The sequence below is a fragment of the Pezoporus flaviventris genome, unplaced genomic scaffold (genome assembly GCF_033815535.1).
Source record: "Pezoporus flaviventris isolate CSIRO_AGI_PZ_B2104156 unplaced genomic scaffold, CSIRO_AGI_Pfla_v1 ptg000096l, whole genome shotgun sequence".
Taxonomy (NCBI): Eukaryota; Metazoa; Chordata; class Aves; order Psittaciformes; family Psittacidae; genus Pezoporus; species Pezoporus flaviventris.
Genome location: NW_026892644.1, coordinates 551,490 through 573,961, shown reverse-complemented (window position 1 = coordinate 573,961; position 22,472 = coordinate 551,490). Strand labels below are relative to the sequence as shown.

Here is a 22,472-nt window from a genome sequence, read left to right as displayed (position 1 = left end):
TACTTAAAGTGCCTTGGCTGGTGGGAGCAGCTATCCTGAAAACAGAAAGGAATGCCTTGATGTGCTTTCCACCAAGCTCTCTGTAAATATTAGCTGGCTCTGAGAAGCTCCACATGGAAGCAGGCCTATCTGCTTCCAAACCACGGTGATTCTGAACCAAGACAGGAGAGAAGGTAGGGACCAAGAACTCTTTAAAAGCAGCAAGAGGAATAACCACAAATGGATACACACTAGCGTTCACTTTCCTCCAAGGTCCTTCTCTTTAAATACTTAACTAAAGAATCTCCTTACGGTCAAAACTGCTTTTTACCATAAAACAATTAAAACCCAGCTCCAAGCAGTCCCACTGCTGCAGATGACCCTGAACAGGATGAAAGCTTCATCACATTCATTCCTTGGCACATCTGATGACTGCAATTTGAGCACAACAGAAACAGATTCATTCATTAGTCTGACTCTTTATTCTGAGTGACCAACACTCTTTGCTTGAAGAGAAAGCTGAGAAAAGGAATTCAGCTCCCAGGAAAACTGCTGACCTATCTGACCCTACCCATATAGGGATGGGTAGGGCTGCATTCACTCTGAGAGTGAGCAGTTGCTGGCATGACAATTGCAAAGATTAGCACTCTTCCCTTACCCACAAAAGAAGTGCAGGGAATGACAGTGCGAGCTTCCTGTATGGCATCCCGTCAAATGACTCAGTGCTGTGTCAGAAGGACCACTGGAGAATTAGGTAATTCACTCTCGATTGCTCATCCCTCTAACAGGGACAGAGGCTGATGCCCACAGCACAGATTTCAAGCCAATGCCAATGGATCTCGGAGATACCCCGCACCATTGTTAACTGATTTCACAGTCAAACCCACTTTGCTTAAGCTAGTAAAAAGCTACTAGATGCAAATGCTGGTCTCACCTGATTCTGGATTAACTAGGTTGTAGTGAAAGCATTTTGAAGCTGGATCTGAAGTCTATTAGAAAATGGGCAAAAGAGCCAGTAGAAGAAAATGGAAAAGATCACTGGAGTAAGGAGGGATTCTAAAAAAGATCCATCACCTATGAAGTTTAACCACTCAAAATTGTGCCAATTGATACCTGTGTTACAACTTGTGAGTTAAGCAGGGTTAAGCTCTGCTTCTCACATTCATTCTCCTTTTTTTACTAAGCTGCATTCTGCTGATGGAAAATGGTAAACTTAATTGTGCTAGTTTCTCCCAAGTGACTCTGTGAAACAAGAAGAAAGAAGGAGCGTCAAAATGCAAAAATAACTAAATTCACCTGCCTATAAATTCTTGGCATAGATATGTTCTGATTGAAGCTGTAGTTTCTTCTGCTTGTTTTGAAGTTCCTCTCACAGCAAAACAAGAACTGATTTTTGTCATTATAAAGAAAAGTTTTAAGTAATAGGACAGAGTTTTTTTAAACAAAATCAGTGGTACTATCAACAGCCAGAGCACTGTGCGGGAGAAATCAAAGTAATTTCTTAATTATCCTGTGTTCTGACTTAAGTTGGACTAAACTGCAAAGGACTTAGGTTTTACGTGACACACATAAAGGCCAACTCAACATCCCTGTGAAATCCTCTCTAGAGTGAAAGTTGCTCTGTATCTTTAATGTAGGGGTGTCTGAGAGGGCAGCTAGCATTTCTGTTTGAAATTTAAAGAGGAAGCATTTGTGGGTGAATGCCAAGCTTCAGCAAAAAATGGAGATTTTAGTAAAGGTCTCTGGAAGTGCCTATCTTAATACACCAGGCAACCGTCTCTTGAACAACTCTGCCAACTCAACTTCATCCTGAACTGTAGCACCCTCTTCCAATCTGAAATATTTACACAGCTGTGTGGAAACACTTTGGAGCATCCTTATCCCACTTGCTGCTGTTCTGCTCTTGGCTTAGTCTCAAAGGTTTGCTGGTGTCATTTGATTCTGGTTTGGTCAGGCTGGCCATGGGCAACTTGTCCAGGTCTGACAGTATCTCTGAATCTTCTCTTGCAATCTTATGTTGAATCTTCAAATGATCTGTGCATCTTTCTTCCAGTTAGCAGAGACTAGGGCAATATCCTAACTCACTTCTATTCTCCTGTTTACTTGAAAAAGGAATAACACTACTTTTTTTCTAGAGGTTTGTTTTGGGTTTTTTAATTGAAAAAGTGAATTCTCCCTCATGCTTTCATGGAAAGGACCTTTTAAAAGGCTTAGGCTTACTATTTTTTCTGTTATTGGAGAAAACTAAGAATTATTTTAGCATGTATGTTTTAAAAGAAAATAAAACCTTAATGTTTCCATTCAAGGAAGCAGACTTGCATTTTGATCTGCACCAATAATGAGTAGAGGAAGCCTAAATCTGCAGTTCCACAAACATACCTGTTTTTTCTTCAGCACCTCTGACAGCCATTGTATGTGTGGTCATTACTAGAAGGTTAACTAATGACCTAAGCAAGTAATTCTGATAGTAAAAATGAGAGAAAACCTACAGAAAAAAAAACCTTCTCTAAACATGAATTGCTCAAGCAGCTCAAAAGCTGCGCAACATGACAAGCTGAGTGCAGGAACTCTGGCACGATGTGATGACAGATTGTCAGTTGAAGTGACTTTGATTTAGACATTCCTCTCTGAGGCTACCTTCTTTCTCCCTTGCTCTGCAAACAATTACATCTAGTTGCATCTCCTGGGTACCAGAAGTCCCGGCATCTTTGTCTACCTAATTGGTAATGAGGAAAAATGAGTCAATGAGGTCAATAAAACTTTCTTTTCTATGCCAGATTTTTTTAATCTGCATCTGGCATAGCTTTTAAGCAGGCTTTGGAAACAAGACAAAACAACAGAAGATAAATGGAGAATGGATGGCTGACTTCCTAGACCAGTTGATTGTTCTAAAGCTATGGAGACAAAGGGAGGACAGTAACTTTATTTAAGTAACTTTGGCACAAGAAAATGACGTAATTCCGCACAGCTTTACCCTACTCGCCTCTATAATGGCAGGTCCCATAAGAATGAAACAGAATTACCTTCATCATGATTCTGGTGTAATATGACCTCTGGCTGAGCATGGATTGAGTTCCCAGGGTGGAAGAAAGGTGTGAAGAGCATACGAGCTTTCCTTTGCTTCAGGATATGCTGAAGGAGCTCATACAAAACATCACCTGAAAGACAAACAGCAGGAAAAAGGAAATGAAAACCTGCATACTGCTGAGAAGACTCTTTTAGCCATCTGATGCATGAATTCATGGCTCCTGGGTGCTATTTTCAGACCCCAAAACGCTTGCAGTAAAATCCTACATTTCACTGATTTGCAAGGTTCTTCCCTGAAAGGAAAAAAAAGCAAAGCTGCACATCATGCCTCTGTGTGTGACTGTGGAAAAATGAGAGAATGACAAGACACAGCTTTTATTACCCCAAAGAAGAGTCTTTTTCAGGCTACATGACTGCCCATCCCAGAGCTCCAAACCTTTACAAGCAGTGGTTAGTTCAGTGTCCCACCTCCTCACAGCCTCAGTTTTTTAGACAGACACCTTAGGACACAGAATTCTTAGAGCCCATGACTTATGCAGTGAGTTTCTGGGAGCAAAGATGGTCCTTTTAGTTAATTACTGAGCAATTTACACTTTATGGGGGGAGGATACAGAAGATGTTGTAAAGCCTCAAGGCCACAGGCAGTGTGCTACTAAGATATTCCATTCTAGGAAATCCACAGGAAGAACTCTCACTTGGAGAAGTTACTTTGGGATGGACTCAAAGACTTAAGAGAATGGTGAGATTTACTTATCCTGAGCACCTTTGCTCTGGTGACAACTCCTGGAGATACTTGAGTGCCATAGCTGTCTCAGGAACTTCTCTATGTCACTCCTGGTGTCATGGTTTGGACTTCTGAAAAGCCCAGATGATCCCAAAGGTAGTTACTTCTAGCTTCTAGAATCTGTATGGAGCTCACTTCAAGAGGCACTATTAGACCAAGGATATAAGGCAGACTAAGGAACAAAAGGCAGTGGACTTGCTGCTCTGCATAGGCGAATACAGTCTGTGAGTTGCTACTGTATCACTCTTCCATGGAAATGCCTGCAGTGAATGGAACTGCACCTTGTGTGAACTGACGAACTGGACGAACTGCTTGTTTTCTGTCTTTTTAAGTATCACATCTTGTACTGATGTCCTTCCAACATCATCTGCGTAACACCCTAGGTACTTCTACGTTTTGTCTGATGCAACTGGTTGCACATTTCAAAGTGAAAATGTACAACAAAGGGCTAGAAGTCTCAGCTTTTAATTCTGCTTGCTCTCTTTGTCCCTGCTCACGTTACACAGGAACAGGTTGCAGCAGTAGCATACAACTTGAACAAGAACTTTGTGAAGTTTCGCTTGGGAAACCTTGGATTCTCTGGGAGGGTTTTCTCGAGTGTAGGGCTCTTTTTTTCAGTAGCTGTTTCTGTGAAATTGTAAAGCTGTGTGCCGTTCGCCCCTTGTCTCTATGAACTCCCAGTGCTCTATTTGTGGGAAAGTTCAGTGAATAGCATTGAACAGTTAAAGCCATCCTGCTTTCCATGATTCAGCTTCCTTTATTTTTAGCATCTTGGCTGCTTTTACTGTCTCAGCAGTGACTTTAGGGCATTTTTAAAAGGTGATTGCAATACCTGAAAATCTACTTAAAAACAAAGCCTCGAGAACCTAGCTACCTTTTCCATGTTTGGTTCATGAAAGGCTAAAAAGTGATTTTACCACATAATTTGCATCCTTGAATGCAACAGTGGCATAAAATCATAACTAGTGCTGTAACACTCCAAGCAACAAGGTAGCAAATTTGTACCTCTTTTGATTCGGCCTGACAGACTTGTGAAAACATCCATAAACCTGGCTATCTTTATTTTTTTTACCTAACAAAACAGTTATGTCTCTGCACCAGCCAGATGCAGTAATGCTAGTTAAGAAGGTGAAAAGCATTTCTCACTCTCCTTCCTCTGCTGCCTCCTTTCCCTGGCCAGCCCTAAACAGGATAATAGCTGTGGGGCTGTGAGCCCACTTTATTGCTAGGACCGCTCTGGGGAGCAGATGCGGTTCTCCTGGTTTAGCCATGAGGGACAAGGGTACAGCTTTTATGCAGCTACAATCTTGAAAAACTTAATGCCTCTATGGCAAACATTACTTCATAGTTCTTAAATTTCACATAGAGTTAATAATCTGGGAGATACAGAGGTAATGTCCCTTTATCTACAGTCATCTAGATTTTTAAAGAATGACTCAGATGTCCTCAAAAAGGTTTATTATCGGTGGGAAATACCTGGAGAGAAGAAGGAGAGAAAAAGCAAAGGAGGAAGTCTTTAGTTTGGTTATTTCATTCCAAATGTAGAAAACTAAGAGCTTAACCTTCTGCATAAAGGGTGGCTTTGCAAGCCAAAGGTTCTTCTTTGGGAACGCTCTATTTCCAGCCTACAAACATTTTGATCCTACTAATTTCAAGTGCCCTCACAGCATACAAGGGGAAGAGCAGGGGCATAACTTGCAGGCAGCAAGGCACTGGGATGATAAGGGGAGCTGCAGACAAGATACATAAAAGTGTCCCCTACAATCCTTGTCCACATCCCTACTTCCAATGCTTCTTTTGCCTTTAGCAGGGCTAATTTTCTAATGAAACAATTCAAAGCTTCTAGGCATCAGTTTTCACTACTGCATTACACTGTCAATAAACATTAATGTTTGGCATTTCCTTCCATACAAAATTAGTCCTGGATTCAAAGTACATGCATATAAAACTTTATATACACTAAACATAGGCCACAGTTTGTGAGGCAGATTCTGCAGGACGATGGTTGGGGGGATGCATTCCAGTGAGTTGCCAAGCAGCTTGGTGCAGAATTAGTGCCATGGCTTGTTTATCAGCTGGATCCAAGCAGCACCAGCTGTACTTCAGCACCTAGTGAACCTCCTCACAGCAATTCTGTCACTGCTTGGTCCAAACTCTGATCAGCTATGGTGACAGACTTATGAGCCTTTATGTTTAAGAGGAGTACCCTGTAGGGTCACAAAACAAAAGCTCACAAATCACATTTAGCTAAACATCCCTGACAAAGGAGGGCAGAAGCTTACTCTGCCTGTGAAACTGGAGCAGACAGACCCCAGGGGATATAAATACAGGCAGGCAATATACACATTTCTACATCTTCTTTGTGAATAAATGAAGACATAATCTGAGCAATAAGCAGACTGATTCACACACCTGTTTGTGCTGTGCCTTGGGCTGGACTCCAGCACAAGATGAGAGAATAAGGTAAAGTAAAGCCCACAGGGGCTGTGAAACAGAGGAAAGGTTCCCCAGGGAGGAGTTTTGCAGTCACTTTTAGCAACACATCAGCCAAGCCAACTGTGAGGCAAAATGCTAATATGGGCTTCTTAAAGAGGCTGGAGCATTTGGTTAACTTCCTGCTGTAGTTGGGTCTGTGAAAAGATAAGCCTTTAAAGGGAAAAGCAAATGTCAAAAAGTGCTGCCAGAGAAGGTTGCTTTCTGGGACTTTTACAGGGCGGTTTAACTAGAAATGGATTCGATATTTAGGTTTGAATTTGCATTCAAATTTGCTTACAACTCAGGTGTATCAGGGTTTCATTCCCTCCTTGCCCCCTACAATGTGTTTCTGTCCTCCCTCCCCTCACCCAGTCCACACCAACAAATGTGACCATTTCCTGCTCTGATCCTCTCCAGATTTCTTGGCAGCTTCCTCCCTCTTTTCAATCACAGCTTCTGTAAATAATCCTTACCTGAATGAGGAGACCGGTATCGAAAGTCCTCTTTGGTCAGAAGCAGCAGAGCCTTGCCGTTCATCTCAAAAGTGCTGCTCTCAATTGGCCTCAAGGAAAACTCCTTCTCTGCCCACCTGAGCCACTGTGCCACATCATCCCTGCTCCAGTAAACAGGCTGCAAACCTATGGCAGGAAGAGATCACAATTTTGTTACCAAATTGAGACAAGGCATGGGAATACAGACAAACATCAATGAATCCTCCCTTCTCCCCACACCATAACTTGCAAAGTCTCAGGGGAAGGTACAGGAAAGGCATGTCATGTTCACGCAGAAATACTCTAAGCACTGGACTGTGAAATATTTCATTAGTTTAGGCACCTTGGTTTATCTGTGACATACTGAGAAACAAGAACTACCTCAACATCCTGAAAAAAGCTTCTAGGACATTATTCCATTCCAGGTTTCCACTGTGAAATGGAACTTTCTTCCCACTGCTTCTTCTGAGGTGCAGAGCAGTCATGAGGCAAAGTCCTTGACCCCATCCATCCTCGGTGTGTATCCTTTCCTAGAACAGAGGTGTGCTCTCTCCTCATGCCCCTTGTAAAGTCATTGATGAAGAATAATAGCTCACACAGCAGATGCCAGAGAGCTATGCCTATATGTCCTTTTAGGTGGCTGGGGTCTGTAAAGAAGGGCTGCTTATGCAAGTGGTTATCAGTATGGGTATGGTTGAGAAAGGTGTATTCAGACTGGCCCACCACTCCTACAGACGCTATTGTGCTAGCAGGTGTTATTCCCAACACTGGAGAGGAACAGGAGTGCTGAGGCTGTGGCATCTTCAGCACTGCTTTAGCTTGTGTTTCCTGTATAGGTATAAAATACTACAATGTAACTCTGTCCATAGAACAGTGGTGTTCCATTTTATAGTAAAACAGCAGGTATGCTCCGTTTGGGCACAGAGAGAAGAAAGAAAATCTGGCACTCCATTTCTCCCAGCCAGCTCTTACAGCATATACAGTCTAGTCTACTGTGTTTACTCACAGGGGCCCAACCAAGGTACCACGAAAGTCAAACACCTTTTGCCTGCTACCTTTACTAGGCTCAGGCAGATCACCCTGTGAGGTGTGACAATTCAATATCTGTTTTCCAGACAAATCTAAAATAGCTTCCTCCCTGGAGACAGAAGGCAGCAGGGTGAAGAGCTGTTTATACCCAGGTAGAGAGATTATCTCCAATCCATTGGGAGATAAAAGCTTTCTTTTCCTTTCCCCCTCATGAGATGACTCATTGTTTGACTTGCTACAAAGCTTCAAACTGTGCATAGGAACACAAAATTTGCCGTATCTGATCAGATCTCTGGTACACAGCCTCTGGCAGGGGCTAATACCTTACACTTCAGAGGAAGACGAACTTTCCTTCCTCATATTGCAGCACCTGGCTGATTGTATGCTGCACATGGGAAGAAATTTCCTTCCTGGCACACCGTTCTCTGAGATCTGATTACCCTCCTCCTACCAAGCACTAAAAGAAACCTGGGAGAGTTGTACCACTGTTTTGTTTTGGTTTTTACCTCTTTAATAGATAGGCAACCCTATTTTCTGTTTCAGCAAGAGGTCACAGGCAGTGAATTGCATTCTGCTGCTATACCAGATTCCCAGACGGCAGCTTTGGAAAGTCCCAGCACCACAGCTGTATACAGAACTGAATCTCAGTCGGAAAAGGAATTGAGATCAAGCCTGAGAACAGGTCAGAGCTGACCTAAGGAAGAGACGTCTGCATGGCAGCAGCAAGAATTTCCATTGGCTTTCAACTGCCCCTTAAGCACTGTATTATGTGCCACACAGGAACAAGAAGTAGCATTTATTTATTTACTCATGAAGGACTTAAATTCTCCCCCCCTGAATTAGGGTCTGATTATTGGGGTCAGAGTTTTCTGCAGGACCTTTCTTTTTATAGGGAGTGGGGTGAGGTGTAGTCCTGCTCAGATACATGGAAACCACCATCTAAAATGCAAGAATGAGGTCCATCTTTCACCGACTACAGGGCTATTCCTGCAGAGAACACACTCCAGACCCCATGCCACTGCTGGGCAGCATGTATACTGACTGCAGTTAAAAGAGAAAGAAGTCGGACGTGATACAGCCAGACCACAATACATGAAAGATTTTACAAGCCTATCTGAGGAGTGCTTGAAATGCTCATGCACGGTTTCTTTCCACCTTGCCATGTCATGCAAGTGACAAACTGCCTAAAACTAGCACATGGAAATCTAACTTGATTTCTGACATGTACTCCACAAGATGAGGAACAAAACGAAACATCATTGGGAAAATCAGGCCAACATGGACAGAGCTGTATGATAACTTCACGTGAGGTGCATATTCTCTTAGAGATAACAACGTAATAAATCATTTGCTGTACGAACACAGATCAATGTTTCCCATGTGCTGGTAACAGCGTATTTTCCCCTTCCGTTCAACTAATACAAAAATATGTCCAAAGAGAGGTTTGGATTGATCATCGCTAGACCCAGAAGAGCCAAATAAGCTGCAGTGACTGGGACTACCACGTGGCAACTCTGGAACAGACCTAAAAGTTCACACTGCAAATCAGGTCTCTGCTGGGTTTCAGCAGCACATCTGAAGCTCATGAGAAAAGCCCCAGCGTAGTATGACCTAGAACCATTTGGCTTCTAGTTACTGGGGATCAGCAAGCAGGCCACCTAGTTCAGCTTGGCTGTCACTAACAAGAGCCTTACTTACAAACACATTGTGTTTGGAAGATACAAAGTGCCATAAAGTAAGTTCGCAGCTTTTCCCTAGCCTGATCACCTCTTCTCCCATTTCCCTCCCTCCTGGCTCTACTGTTTTCCTGTGAAGTTAAATTTCTTCCAAAGCCTCTCTTTAGCTGCCTGCCTTCACTCCATGCCCACTTGCTTTGTGAGGCCTAACCAATTCGGTTACTGGCGGAGGCTATTCTGGGGGTGGAGGCCGGTGCTGTTGAAAGTGCTTTGGAAACTACCATTCAAAAAGTAATTCTTTCGTGTGCAGTACAGCGTTTACTAAACTGATATTCCACCTCCTTTGCCCTTTCTTAAAAAGAAGCAGTTGGGCTTGTGAAAACAAGGGCATGAGAGGGTTGGCTTTGCAGCTGAAGGGACTTTATAGTACAGCACACATAGCTATCAGTAGGTCCTGAAAATGTTTTCCTGTACTCTCCATGAAAGAAAAACTAATCCCACTTACATTCTTCTTTTTAGATGCTGTTTCTTATTTTCCCCTCTCCATCTTCTTTTTTATTGTCATGCCCATAGCGGAAGAAAATAGGTTCTTTTTATCTCTCCAGTTCTATTCTCTGTGAAAGCTAACAGAATTGTCTTCAGCTAACAAAGGTACTTACCAAGCAGAATAAAGTGAGGAAAATTAGTGCTGTGCTACAAAACAAGGACATAGTTTTGCCTGCTGAACTCACTGCTGGAATCAGTGTGAAGGCTTTGTTACCTTTGGTAGGTGTGGATCAGATATGGGGGATGATGCCTTTCTCCCAGTCTGCCCTCTTGGTAGCTAGCATCACCACAGACTTCATAGGGTAAATAGTGACCTGGGAGTCAGACTTGGCTCTGCTCTCATCTCTGCTGCTGCTCTGCTGGATGAAATCTGGCAAGCATTCCCAACCTGGTCTCCCTACCTGCCTAGCAAAAAATAACCAGCAAAAACTTCTTGAACTTAACAGCTGAAAGCAGGTTAGCCAAAGCCATGTAAACCATTATCTGTCTCTGAGAGGTCCATTCTCTAGCCTGTCTTCTGAGAGCTTCCAAGCACCACCTTCAGCAGAGTAAAATACAATGATTTATAGACATGTTTATGATCTGACAGCTTCATATACATTAAACAGAGAGCAAAATTAGTGGTCACCTTTCTAATGCAACAGGCTCCTGCACTAGTGTCTTTAATAGATTATCTATGTCTGCTGCTTTTTTCCTCACTGAAATCCTGTTTCTAACACCTCTTGAGCTATCTACCTTGTAAATGATGAGAGCTATCAATTCTCATGCTGCAGGGCACAAGCTGATAACCATCTGTATTGCAGAGGCAATCCACCCTGTTCCTATTTATGGCCAGCAAAAAGAAGTACAATGAAGAGGGGCTGATGGGGTAATTTACACCTTGAAGTAGCCAGTCAACTTGTTTAGGTTTGTTCAAGCACTTACACAGGTAGACATGCACACATGCATGCAGTATAATGTATTGTTCTGTTGAAGAGGTGATAAGCTGATGGTCTCTGAAGAGTTCACTCTTTTTGACAGTGAACCCCTCAGGAAACTTGAGGTTGGAAATACTGAGTATTCTGCTCACCTAGTATAATCTTCTGCACGTAAAACTACACAGCCAGTGGTATTTGCATCTGACCATAAACTTCTGGTGGGGTTACAACTTTGATTTTTGAAGAGATGTAGCCAACCTTGAATCTTGTGAAGCACTCATACTCAGCATCGCTGCTTTGGAAGACAGAATATTTGTTTTACAGTATGAGTTGCTACATTTAGTGTATGTAACAGATACATCTAAAACATGAAGTATAATGTACCGTAGGCTGTTTTCATCTTGACTCATTTTGGAACAATCTGAAGACACAAATCCAATGCTAAATGTACAGTACCCACCGAGAGCTGCTGTTCTGTTTCAGTTTCAGTATGAGGACTCAACCACAGGACAGCATGCATGGTGGAAACAGCGTTCACAGTAAGTTTTATCTAACTTTTTCTTCCACTTTGGCCAGGCACTCTATGCTTACACCTGGCTGCCTGGCAGGCAGGATGATGAGGCGAGAGGGGGTTACAGACAGACCTCTTATTTATCCCTGCTTTCTGCAGAGCAGACAGAATTGTTCTCATTCCCACGCCAAAAACTACTTACTACAGTTGGGCAAAGGGGCCAGCACATGCAAATCAGCAGCTGGTTCCAAACACCCAGGGACAGATGCATCACCACCGGCAGCATCAGGCAGGCCAGCTGACTACAGGACAGTAGCCTTCAGTGGGAAAATGATGCTGCAGAAGTTGAGAAGAATGTCTGCTACCAACCAGCTCTTTAGCAAATGAAGCTCTCTTTTCTGTTATTAAGAAAATTCTTCCATGTTACCCATAAAGCACAATATACGGTTCTGCAAATCATGGTGAATGTCAAGCTGGACAGGGGCATGAGGTTGTTTTTTTCTCTTCAGCTCTGTATAAAGGCAACATGGTCTGAAGGAAAAATTGGATTAGATTCAAATCAACCTCCCAAGCTCTGCCAGGACAACTGTAAGAGTCCTCCTCCTCTTCGTTTGGAAAGCCAGGCTACCCAAATGCAAAGAGGTGTCATGGGGCTTGGCCAGTTAACAACTGTAATGCTTCAAAAGTGCAAGAATGCTGCACAGCTTCTTCAAATGACTGCAGTTCAATACTCCCACGGTGCCATCTCTGCTGCTCTCTGGTTCCCTGTTCAGAGGTATTGATTGCTGCTGCAGACCAAGGGCCCTGTTCTGACACCACACTCAAACCTTACAGCACAAACCAGGATGCGCTGCTCGCCGAGAAGGGCTGCGCTGAGCTCAATAGCTGTGTGCCATTCACACTGAAGGGGGTTCAAATTAAAGCCTAAGGTGGGTGCTTAGGTCCTCCTGAGGCAGGAATTCTACTCTGTCTCTGCTGCAGTTGCTGCAGCAATCTCTTTCCGCAAGTGCATCCCCCATGGCTATCAGCACTGGCAGGCTCCCACCCACAGGGTAGTCAGTAGCTCCTCAAGACTACCTCTGTAATTGAAGGTAAAGACAAGCAGATTTAAGGACCCTGCTTTATCAGGAGGCCCTTCTAATTCCTCAGAGGAGGGGAATGTGTGACAGAGAGCTGTGGTGTGTTTAGCTATTCCCATGCAGATGGACAGCCTAAATAACTAACTTCTGGGATACTTCTTGGGTTAGCGGAATGATACATGTGGAAGATACATCCCTTCCACAGGATAAACTCTGTATCGCTGGTGGTCCATGCACTTGCTGTTACGAGTAGGGGACAGAAGTCTGGTGAGCAGTGATGTTCCTGACCACTTGCTCTTTCCAGTGAATGCCACTTGACCCAAGTAGGGAAGCAGTGGCCATTCATTGCTGCTGGGCTGCAGGGATTGCCGCAGCCTACGGCACAGACCTAACTCTATAGTTTCAAGGTTCAGAGATAAGCAAAGGTAGAAAAGATGGAAAAGGTTAATCCTGGCTAATCCTCAGAGCAAATTATTTGGGAAGTGAGTACAAACTAGTACAAGAGAAATGGATGGCAGCAGATGAAAAGGCACCTTTACAGGTCTTGTTAAGGAAAAAAATGAGTGGATAGGGAACAGAGGAGTCATGTGATATGCAGGAAGAGAGATGCCACTGAGACTTGCGTGTTCTTTAGAAAGGTCTGAAACTGCCTGTAATCAGAATGACAAGGCTTTGGGAAGCTTCCTACACTGCTGGGAACAGAGGGCAAACCAGCTTTTTCAGTAATATCTGAAATAAAAGGCATAGGCTCATGTCTCCTGCTGCTCTGTTGAGCAGGGTATTAGAGGTACAGCACAAGAGCAGGTAATGCTCCATGCACTGTGTTGGCTCTGGGGCCTCTGCATATGTAGATGTCTACAGAGACAAACCTAGTGCAGCACTGGGCTGGGTTTCATGCTGACTTTGCTAGCACAGTCTCCTGTGACCCAGCCCTTCTCACTGTCTGTACAGAGACCATGGAAAGTTGACACATCCGAATCCCTTAGGGCTTCAGGGCCATAAAATAAATAAAATTGCTTTTCTAATGCAGCCTTTGGAAAGCCCGTAAGAAACATATTGATTGGAAAATGCTCGATTAGAATGATCAAGCTCTGTGCTCTCATACAGGGAAATAAATCTTTTCGACTCCCCACACCCAGTGCCAAGCTCTGCTTCCTGGAAGCAACTATGGCCCTTTCTGGAACTGAGGTGAAAATCCCATGTTCCATCACCTCCCCTGACCTGCTGACATTACACATGGTTTGCATTTGCTGATCAAATGCACAAGCAGGACTCTAAATTAGCTCTCTGGGCTGATAGCTTGCTGATAAATGATGGCAGATGAAGTCACCACTACAAAACCCCCACAAAATGTGAAGACTGTGTAAGCATGAAGGAGGGAGGAAAGGCCACACTCTACAGAATTCAACATGAAGAATGTATCTTTTCTCACTCTATAGCCAAACCCTTTTCTTTGCAGATACAGGTCAGTAAATGAAGTCAACTCTCTTACACAAAATTACTTAGCTATGTCTAAGACCCCAACCCCAGAAACAGTCAGGGAAGTCTCAACACTGCGGACCAATTCCTGAAGTCCTTAGAGTTTCTATTCTGACTTGATGTCAGAATAAAAACTCAAGCAACCCAGTCATTTAATGTGGCCAGTTGTGCTTCATTTCTTGTAACCAAAATCAACCAAAACTGCCTCTGTGCTTCCCCCTGCATCCTCTGGAGCTAACTTACAGAAAAAGTGGACCTTGGGATGTAGTCCTGTGAACTGACTCATTTTGGGATCAGTCACAGAAAATGTTACAATGCTGGAGAAGTCTACCTGCTGCTGACAGGCAGGTGGAGGCCTGAAAAGAGAATTCACCCAGAACGGGGCAAACCAGTCTACATAAATGGTGTTGGTAGGCATGCTGAAGTGGCCAGTGTTTGAAGTTCTGGAAGGGGAAAGCTACCAGCTGAACAAGTGAGCAACCACAGAGGTGATGAAAAGACCAGCCTGTTTTCCAGGCACTCGTTCCATGAGCCATGTCCAACAGCTTTCAAGAACTGCACAGAACAGCTCCAGCTTCCTTTCATGTTGTCTGCAAAACCTTCCCTAAAAGCCTGAAAAGAGCTCTGCTTCCAGGGCAGGGTGAAGGCTGGGTTTTTGCATCTGGGCACCACATTCAGAGAAGACCAGAGCATAACCGTGAGTCAGTGAGCTGCGGACAGCACAGTGCTGCTGTACAGCTCACTGCAAGCGTCAGCTACTACTGCGGTGGCTGCACTCAGTGAAGAACTTGCTTGGGTCCCAGACCCCTCTATTTGCTCATGTTGTGCCCACAGGCAGAGAGGGCAGGTGACCACAGGATTCCTACCAGAGGCCTGTGCAAAACAAGCAGCTGGCAGGGGGATGGGGAAATGTTGGCTTGGATCTGCTCCCAGTTATAGTCTTAATCCACTCCTGACTCCTTCTCCACCAATTGCTGGCTGTTTTCCATGAAGCAGACACTGCTTTCCAAAAGGAGCTGAAAGAAACGTCTTCTGTTGCTTTTTCCCTTGTATGTGCAAAAACTGTATCCTATACAAAAGCCAGCTGAGCACCGTCAGTGGCATGGGTTAGCTAGCTCAGAAGACAATGCTGCGAGAAGCAAGCAGTTTTGCAAGCAGAAGTCAAGGCGATTGTAAGAACTTTCATTTTCTTCTCAGCAACTCTTTATTGTTTCAACCCAATTTATCTTAATCCAGGTCGAAGTTCAGGTCTAACAAACATTCTTTTCAGTCTTCCTGAACTGGATACAGCCACTGCTGATATTAGAAATACTCATCTACACTGTACAGTGCCTTTCAACTGCAGAGAGATTAGACTGTTATATCTGTTTTATAGATGTGAGGCACAAAGTCATTGGACATCTGCTCATACACTGAATCTATTACAGGAGGGATCAAATCCAGGAACTATACCCTGCTCCTCTTTACAACTGGACAAACGCAGAGCATCTTTATGTCCTTAACACCTACTTTTCTTCCTGCTTTTTGTGCCACTTACTTGGTGCATCCTGGCAACAGTAATTTTAAAGTAAAACCCCCAAACCTGTATTAGAATGAACTGTCAATACATGCTGTTTCTTTGACACAAAATAACCTTGATCCCTGGCTGGGGTGTTGAAAATTTGTAAGCAATTAAAAATAAATTGATCTTGGTAGTCTTGACCTACATATGGTTTTACTTAAGTCTCTTGCCTGCTGTCTAACTGCCGTACAGTGAAGACGGGTGTTTGGATTATTACCGTGCTTACAGTATGCGGCAGCAATGCTGGTGACGGAACTCAAAGATCCAGCTTTATGTGCCTAACCAACACTCCAGAAAGATGTGAAAACCCAAAGAAACAGTTGCTAGCAGCAATGAATACAGCTGTTGAAAAAAAATCAAATGGTTCCTTTCAGCAGTTTATTACTCTAACCTGTCACCAGCTACGTCACCTCCATCTTACAGTGGCTGCAAACTTAGAGGTGATTCTACCATTCTGGAAAAGAGAGGTTAGGGAGTACTTTTTGTATAGCTGTATCAAGTGGAAAGTTTTGAAACCTCCATTTCACATGCCAACAAAATACCACCACCAACAAAACAAGACACTGTAATCCTCCTGTATTAAGAAGCTGCTTTCTTCTCACAAGGAGATTTTGTTCTCAGAGGCTCACATCCTGAAGAAGTTGGGTCCCTTTCCCTTGAGGAATTTTGGCTGGAACTTTGTTTCCTACCTCAACTGTGATTGTGAGAGTTGGGGAGGGGAGAGCGCGTACACAAAGAGCATGTTTTCCAGGCTGTTTCCAGGGAACGTGAGGCCAGCTCCGCTACAGAACGGCCTATGCTGTGACAGCAAGATGTCATCTGTTGGCTTCCTCTGTGCTGGGGCTCCAAGCCTTGCACGCTACAGCTGCATTTTTGCTGCTACTGTAAAAGCAGCAGATTTTGGCAGCACAGATTTTGGAGCCATGGCTTACTTTGCCTGTAACCATTAAGCAAATCAGTGTAGCGAAAATTTTACCACCAGCATGTGGTAAAAGCATGTCATACATCTACTGTAACTGATTTCACTTCTGGACCTCTGACTCTTGCTTATGCCGGCATTCTCCTTCAGACTCCATCCAGAAGAGCTATAAAAGTCTTTTTCAATCCACCAGTATATGAGTTCTATGCTTTATGCGAAAACCTGCCTTCAGGTGACATTAAATATTAAATAACTGGGGGAAACGGTGCAAATTACAGCTCAGGAGGCTGCACACTGTACTCAGTTCCAAAACACATCTTGGGCTTCAGAAGAGGAGGTAAAAACCTGCTCTTAGCATGCTGCAGACATTTCCCACTCCCAAGATGCTGCAAACCAGAGTTCTGACATGATTAAAAACTCCTGATTTAGCTTCATTTCTTGATGGCTCCTTAATGAACTAAATCCCTGCAGCTCTTAAAAACTGTCAGTCATTTCTCCAAGAAGACACTGATGTCCTAGAGAAAGGTCAAGTGTTTACAACAACTTGATGCTGGGGGTCCTTTTCTACATCCAGGGGGACAAGGAGGCCACTAAGGTGGACTCCAAACTCCACAAAAACACATTACCTGTTGAGAAGAAGTATAACTGCATTGCATTTGCATGGGCACCTTTATCTCTACACTTCCAGTGCAACTTGTGCACAGAAAGGCTTCTTGTACTTAAGTACTTGTGCTTGAAATACATTGATAATGAGAACAAATTAAGTGTGTGCTCTTTGATTATCAGATGATAAATTATCATGATTATCCTTGCTGCAGCTTGAGAATTGCTTCCTCTCCAGGGTTTAACTCCTGCTTGCTCAGAAGCTAGTCAGCGCACCCACTAACTTCTCATATTAGGCCCCCAAACCCAGCTGGCTTCCACTTATTATTTCTTTGCAATAATAAGTCTTATGAAGCTAAGCATTACTTCTGTTTGGGGCCATATGAAAATATTTCCCAAAGAATCAGAAATCAAGTTTCTTAACTGGGACAACAGGCAAGATCCATGGGAGATAGAATGCTGTGTGTCTCAAAGCCTTATGCAGGCTGCACAAAGCCATGGCTGCAGCACTTGCAGGCATCCCTGGGGTGCTTCTCTGAACTAGCTCCCTGAGGTGCCAACTACAGCAAGGACAAGGAACATACGCTGCATGTTCAGCGTAGCCTGCCCGACACCATGGTGACTAATTCATGCTGAAGACTGGGGTACTATGGCTTCAGCAAATTCTGGGCAGCTGTGACACCGACTCACCTCTGACTGCAGGGCAGATACACAGTTGTGTGAGCTATGGCTACCTCTCTGCGACAGCCCTGGATCTCAGAAATACACACGTTTAGTTTCTTTTCTGCAGCTTCACAAGTGTCTTGCTGGAGTCCTGAGCTTGAGGGAAATATGCCCCCTCCTGAACTGGGTATATTAGAATAAAAGGGATAATGATTTCTGTCTCAGTGCTGGCATGTCTGCAGTCACTGTACTGTCCTTCAAACCAGTCCACAGCTCAGACAGTATGCTGTTCAGTGGCAATGCTGACTTTGTACTGTCTTCTGCCTGCTCCTTCAATGTGCCAGTGCAATTGGTGGAGGAGCTATTCTGTGATCTTGATGAGAGAGGTAATCTGTACTTATGTATATATGCGCATTGGTTTCTGCCAGATCATCTTTGTGAGCTGATTAAGAGCTGCACTAACAGTTAGGTCAACACAACTGGCAGAAAGGTAGCAAATTGCAAAAGGAATAACAGCTGGATGTGATGACAGAGAGGGGAGGAAATGCTTCAGCTAGTGTTGTTATAGAACATCTAATGTCACTGAAAAATGCATAGGCTTGCTGTATTACCTAAGTTTACTCTTGATGATGTCACTGAGAAAGGCTTGCTTCCAGGGCTGGAAAAATTACTGCAATGTCAATACAGGCAAATAATTTACCTATGCATTTCCAGTAGAGGATCAAGCTTCATGAAAAGGAAAACAAATGGATGAGATAATTCACAAGGAGGATGTGTCTCATCCTGCTTTACAGGTTTCTTGCAAAGGTAAAGGTGCTGTGAGAGAAACTGCATACTGGTAACAATGGGTAACTGATACCATCGCAGATTAACAATTCTTAATATCCTCTAAACCTATTGTGCTAGTATAGACACCTAGTAACCTCAATGTCAGTGAAGCTATCTTGTGCTGTCCTTCTTTCCACCCTTCCTTTCCTACAGGAAAGACAGCCATCGCGGTGCCTGCTATCACCAACAAACTACTGCAGATGGACTGATGGAAAGGGAATTTCTGTCTCTTGAGAGGGGCATTGTATGCTGCAGCTGGGAGCCCCAGAGCTGAGATGGGATCAGCTGAGGAGCTGTGACGACAGGAAAGGGTGAGAAAGTTACCCCTCTCAGTCCCACTAACAGTGCCCCCTCCTTTGAAGGGCTGAGGGGTAGCAACCTTATTTTTCTTATTTTAAGTACTGTGAAAGAGAATCAAATTATATCCCCTGTCAGAAACATTTAGTAACATCTAATGGCTTTTGGGCATGGCTGGCAGTTGTGCCAGGTAGTATAAAACAGTGAATAAAGAGGAGTCCCTGCCTGGAGGACACAGCAATATAGACAGGAGAGGGAATCACAGAATCATAGAATAGAATCATAGGGAACAGCATGATGATGTGCATACAACGCTGGTCTCCCTAGGAACCAATTGAAACTACTGGAATCCTCGTATACTTTTTACTAAATGGATATTGTGAAAATGTAGTTAGAACACTTTTTCATCAACTTGTCTAATTAAAATCCCCCATATTTTGGCAAAGTTCAACCAGCTCTGTGAGGGACACTTGTCAAATTACATATCTTTGCAGAAATACAGATTCATAGGTGTTATCTGTTCACACACCACTTCTGTCCACAAAATCTCACACAATCACGTTGAAGTTAGGAAAGCAACAGAGGTGTCTCTATAAAGTAGCAATTTCTCTTCTATTTTTCCAGTGCTTCAAGACTTGCTTGGTTTACAATGTCCAAACCAGTTTAGCTTCATTCTTTTGTATCATAACCTCCAAGTCATCTCAAGTTTCTGCTCTCCTGGGAAGACTGATTCACAACCAACTTGCACAAGACGGAACATCTTCTTAAAAATCCACAATATGGACCTACTGGTCATGCGCCTGGACTTGTCTGAACTTAGCTACTTGCTGTGGTATCTGCTGTCCTACTTGACTGGATATCCTCTCTTTGGTTAAGCTAACCGTGTCACAAATAAAGTCCGCATGAAAGCTGTTTTTGACAACCGTACCAGCAATAGCAAATACTGGAAATTCTGTTTGATATTAGGTTAGAGGAAGGGAAGTTTCTTTGTAACTACAGCACACAAGCCAAATCCAGACTGCAACAGGAATGCACAGATTATAAACCTTCCAGACTGTGGATCAAAGTGTGCACCTGTATGAGCGGGGCAAGTAGAAAGACAAATTTGAGAAGTAAGAAAGTAGGAAGCAGACATGCACATAAGGACAGGATAGTGAACTATGTTTTGAAGAAAGGATCCCTTGTAACCTAATTTTTCAAGTCGCTCTAACTTTTTGTTTCATGCCTGTTTTTCTAATTCTTACACTACAGAAATTACTAAGTTAATAGATACACGCTGTCAGTGCAAAGCAAGTTGACATTCCAGGTCTTTCCTTTCTTCTTAACAAGCTACCAGTGGAAAACTACTTCTGTAAAACGCTTTGCTTATTAACATGGTTTTGATTTTTTCACATGACTGGGGTCAACTGGCTTAGCACTGACAGCATGGTACAGAAATGCAGACATGGGCACACTGTCAATTTGAGGGGTGGGGGGAGAAGTCTTCTTCAGCAATTTCACACAAAATGACATTAGGGAATGCAAAGTGCCAAAAATTTTCCCATGAAGCCCTGAAAAAATCTGCAGACTCTAGATGTCTCACACCACTCTGACAGATAATAAACATAGAGCATATGGACTCAAATACTGCATGTTCATGAAAACACAGTTTGACACCATGCAGAGTTTCTGAGGGCATGGATGCCGTTTCAGAAAAGATTTACACCCCTGTTATTCAGGTGTCTGGATAAGCAAACAGTGGAAATTCAGGTAAAGGCTTCTTTGTGGGCTGGTTTACTCTTAAATAAATTGTTGCATTTCTTTCTTACACCCTCCTCTGAAGCAGCAGGAATGGGCAACTGTTGGGTTGGTCCTGTTCAATATTGTCTCTTCCCTGCTCCAATCAAATTTGTTAATGTAGGTCCTGAAACATTACTTCACTTGAAGATTCATTCTCAGAAGAAACCACCATGATTAATGTTCAACAAGATGTTTTGCTGACGTCTTGCTTTGAATTTTGTCTAGATTTCCATTTTCCCCAGTACCCGAGGTGTGCACATCGCATGAGGAGGAGATCTCTTTTGTCTGCCCAACCTCACCCTTATTCATTTAGTGCTGTCACAGTCATGCTTTTGCGGCTCTGCTGACGGAATCAGGTAGGAGGAGGAGGCTTATTTGGCAAGAGGAGTCTTTTGTTTGCACGTAAATACCTTGGTGTTATCAGAAAGAAAACAAGGAGTGAGCAGTGTGTGCTGAACAAAACTCCATCACAGCACTGTTATTCTGGTTTTCCCCCGTCTGTCCCAGAAGTGAGTCTCTATGTGTAAGAGAAGGGCTGGCATGCAGAACAAGTGTCGCTTCACTGCCTCCCCTTCCTTGCTAAATGCCATCCTTGCAGCAATTATAACAATTGCTAACCTAAAGAAATGATATTGGGAAACAGGTTGTTCTCAGTAAGAGGCATTAAAAACTCCATATAGGAAGTAGCTTTGAAGAAAAAAGTATTTTGAAAACATAACAACAAAGAAGGGATCCAAGAGTGGATTGAAGCATTAATAAAGCCAAAGAGTCCAAGACAATGCCCACTTAGATCTTTCTGTGTATCTCAGCATCTTGCTGCCTCTTCAGTTTTGTGTTCAGAGAAGGGATTTTCATGGCAGAGGGTACATCAGCAGAGCACTTAGCCCAAAGCTGCACATGAAGTACCAGCATTTCCTGAGACACGGTTCTTTTTCTCCTGTTTTTGCCAAAGACACATACATGAACTCAGCTCTCCACACTGTATTGTTCACACAGGCTGATGCAGTGCCAACCCTCACTGGGACAGAGGAAGCACAGCTCCCCTGCATCAAAATTCCTCTCTCTCTCTAGTTCAGGTCACTGACTGTTCTGAACGCCCAAGTTGATTTTTTTGCACAGCCTGCATCTCCATACAACAAGAAGGACATTCAAAGCTCAGGGGTTTTGTTGGGTACTGAGGAACACCTCAATCTGCAGCATCCTGCTGGGTTGGCTGGTCCCACAGTCCTGCACCCTGGCATTTCCAGTGCACACATTTCTGCCAACTCTTCCCAGCCTCCACTAAATCCTGTACTTCTACGTGGGATGTTCTCTCTCTCACTATGAGGATAAGGAGAGAAAGACAAATTGTTTGGGTTCTTATTTTTCATCCTGCTCTGCTTTAACATGCAGGAATATCCCACTGTTTTTTCAGTCTTTGCCCTCTTGCTTAAGTAATGCTACTCACACGGTTATCTTTTAAGCCTGGGAAGCAGCGACTTGAATAAAGCAACATTAACAAACTGGATGCACCCTCAGGGTGTGCACCCAATCCAGAGTGTAACACTTCAGCCAACCCATTCATCTCACCGTACCCTCCAGCTGCCTCCAGACAATTCAGGCACACTCAAACCCTAGCTATGAAAAATCCTTATGAACATATCATACTGCCCATGGACTTATTCCACCAAGGTGAATGTTAAATGACTGACCAGTTAATGCCTGCTCAAAGTTTTGAAAACAGTGACTTTGAATCCTGAAAAGTATGTCTGCACCTCCTGTGGAAATCAGTGGTGATGTTGACAATTTAGCTGCAGCGCTGAGTAGTATGCAAGGCACCAAAAGGGAGA

The 22,472-nt window shown here is 43.5% G+C and overlaps 1 protein-coding gene across 3 annotated transcripts in view; it reads right to left on the bottom strand.

The window, feature by feature from the left end:
- The window catches only part of ETV6 (ETS variant transcription factor 6), a 134,083-nt gene that overhangs the window by 26,833 nt on the left and 84,778 nt on the right, over positions 1-22,472 (bottom strand). For all 3 annotated transcript variants that reach the window (XM_061476372.1, XM_061476370.1, XM_061476371.1), the window contains 2 exons: positions 6,739-6,903; positions 3,003-3,137 (listed from right to left, as the gene is read on the bottom strand). In XM_061476372.1, the coding sequence (XP_061332356.1) occupies positions 3,003-3,137; positions 6,739-6,802 (199 nt within the window). In that variant the 5' untranslated portion in view covers positions 6,803-6,903. The remainder of the gene's footprint in view (positions 1-3,002; positions 3,138-6,738; positions 6,904-22,472) is intronic.